Raw genomic sequence first — 2,498 nt, forward strand, 5'->3', positions numbered from 1 at the left:
GTCACAAAAAATTAAATTTACACTCTTAAAATGTTACATTTACACTCGTAAAACATCACATTCACACTTGTAAAATGTTAAAATTATATAAATTCAAAATTTCCGTCACATTTACACTTGTAAAACTCATACAATATTACATTTACACTTCTGAAATCTAAAACTCAAAACTGATTAATTAGGGGCTAGAGAGAGAAAGAAAAATTAATTAGTGTATAGAAATTTGATTAGTGGTAATTTTTTTTGGTAATTTTCAATCTCAACCACCCATCTCAATCCAACCATCCACATTTTTTTCCTTTTCTTTTTAATGGCCTTTAATCAAATTCATCTCAATCATCCATTGAGTCCATCCAATGGCTCTTAGAGGGACTTATGGACTCAATGGCCCATGTTGGACTCATTAGAACTCATCTCTCTCTCTCTCTCTCTCTCTATATATATATATATATATATATAAGAAAGAGACCTACGTATTTACGAAAATGATTTACCTCAACACCTATAATATCTACAATAAAGGAAACAAATAACAATGGGGGGGAAGATTATAGAGAGAGCAAACAACTCTCTCGGGTTGCCCAGCAACGACTACATGATGTCGTGTAAACGGGGTTGCTAACATACTCCCTCACATCTAAACCAAAGGTAACATTTGCTTTATCATACTTGTCGAGACACGTTTTGCAACGTGAATATCTTTAGTTACATATTATTAAAAATTATAAAAATTTGATATTCTTATAATTCATGACGATAAATCAAACAAGATCTCACATGACTATATTTTCTCTTATAGATTAAAAATAATATCAAAAATTCTCTACGGTCATGAATAGTGCCGAAAAGCAAGTGTTATTTTTGGTTTGGATGAGAGACGAATTTGTTTATAAAATGATATTGAATACTCAGAATTTGTGTTTAGTAACCATGATTTTCTCTTTTGGAATTACACTTTTTTTTTCCCCTAAATGTTACGGAGTATGATTTGGGCTTTCACTTTAGTTTGGTCTGTTTCTTTACAAACCATTACATCATTTTCCATCCCTAAATGAGCGAGCTATTTCGTATTTCATCTAAACATAATTCCACAACCGACGTGAAACCATTCTTGATAATAAGTGTCGACACGTATCCATTTTCTTTAATTTCCTATTTTATCAAATAAAAATGAATTGTAGCGATATGCGAGGTCGGTAGAAAAATCTACGCACCACGCGGCACCTCTCCCCATCGTTTAATCTGATCCAGCCACCTGGAGTGCCTTTTCTCCACCTGTCTCCCTTCTCTTCTATATATATCCAAGAGCCATTAAAATAAGTATTCCCCATCTCTTTCACTCCTATCCCATTCTCTAGCTACTAATCAAAAACTACCCCCCAAAAAAGAAAAAAAAAACATGAGTAATAACGTGGTAGTGGATATGACGGGGATTTCACCGGACGCGGACGAATTCCGGATGGTTAGCCCGGCTGTTAACAAGGAGGGAAAGCTACCGCGATGGTGCACTGACGACGGTCAAGGCGCTAAACGTAATATATCACCACCAATCGAATGGTATAATTTACCAAAGGAGACCAAGAGTTTGGCTTTGGTGGTTCAGGATATTGACGCCCCTGATCCAAGTAGTCCGCTAGTTCCGTGGACCATTTGGGTCGTGGCGGATATCCCACCGACCTTAAAAGGCTTGCCCGAGGGATTCTCGGGCAAGAATGATAAGTTGAGCGGGGAATATGAGAAAGTCGTGGAAGGGAATAATGATGAAAAAATTCCTGGTTGGAGGGTTCCCATGATGCCTAACCCTGGTCATCGTATTGAGTTTCGTTTGTATGCTTTGGATGATGAGGTTCACCTTGGCAGAACGGTAACATCTTTTTTTATTTTTAATTCTCAAGTACCTTGACCTTCAAAATGTTTGAATTTTTGGTCTAATTAATGTTGTCATTTCATCCAAGTGTATAATAATGTACATGTCATTGTGTAGGTGACAAAGGAGAGGTTGCTTGACACGATCCAGGGACATGTCATCGGTGAAGCTGCTTTTATCACCCTCCATTAATGAGACTTGGTTATTCAATGATGTTCGGCCATATTTTCTCAGATTGTATTTTTTTTTTTTTTTTTGGTTCACATGGCGGAACTATATTGCAGGTAAGAATCGAACCTTCAACTTCCAGAGACCTTTTTACCGAGCTATCTCTTGTTCTTCGATTATCTCGGATTGTAAATAAGCGTGATATTTTATGTCGTAATAAATGGACGTAGCTTGGTGCAAGTTATTTGTGTTCTTAATGACGTGAATTATTTGCGCGTACTTGTGTACAATATGGGTCGGGCTGTTTTGGGCTACTTCACGTAGACCGAGTTATTTGGGTCATTTTACAATGTCATCTGCTTCATGTGTGTTGCTAGTCGTTTTAATGGGGGTTCACTCCTTAAAGAGCCATTGTTTTTGGGCTGATTATTAAAAGAGGGTTTCTACTTTAAATTTGATTGAA

The 2,498-nt window shown here is 36.7% G+C and overlaps 1 protein-coding gene across 1 annotated transcript; it reads left to right on the forward strand.

Annotated features, from left to right (window-relative positions):
- Window positions 1–1,202: 1,202 nt before the first annotated feature.
- LOC141658846 (uncharacterized) lies at window positions 1,203–2,275 on the forward strand. Its single transcript, XM_074465626.1, has 2 exons — window positions 1,203–1,864; window positions 1,985–2,275. The coding sequence occupies exons 1-2, from the start codon at window positions 1,400–1,402 to the stop codon at window positions 2,057–2,059; spliced, it is 540 nt and encodes a 179-aa protein (XP_074321727.1). The 5' UTR covers window positions 1,203–1,399; the 3' UTR covers window positions 2,060–2,275.
- Window positions 2,276–2,498: the final 223 nt, after the last annotated feature.

This window comes from Silene latifolia, chromosome 6 (genome assembly GCF_048544455.1).
Source record: "Silene latifolia isolate original U9 population chromosome 6, ASM4854445v1, whole genome shotgun sequence".
Lineage (NCBI taxonomy): Eukaryota > Viridiplantae > Streptophyta > Magnoliopsida > Caryophyllales > Caryophyllaceae > Silene > Silene latifolia.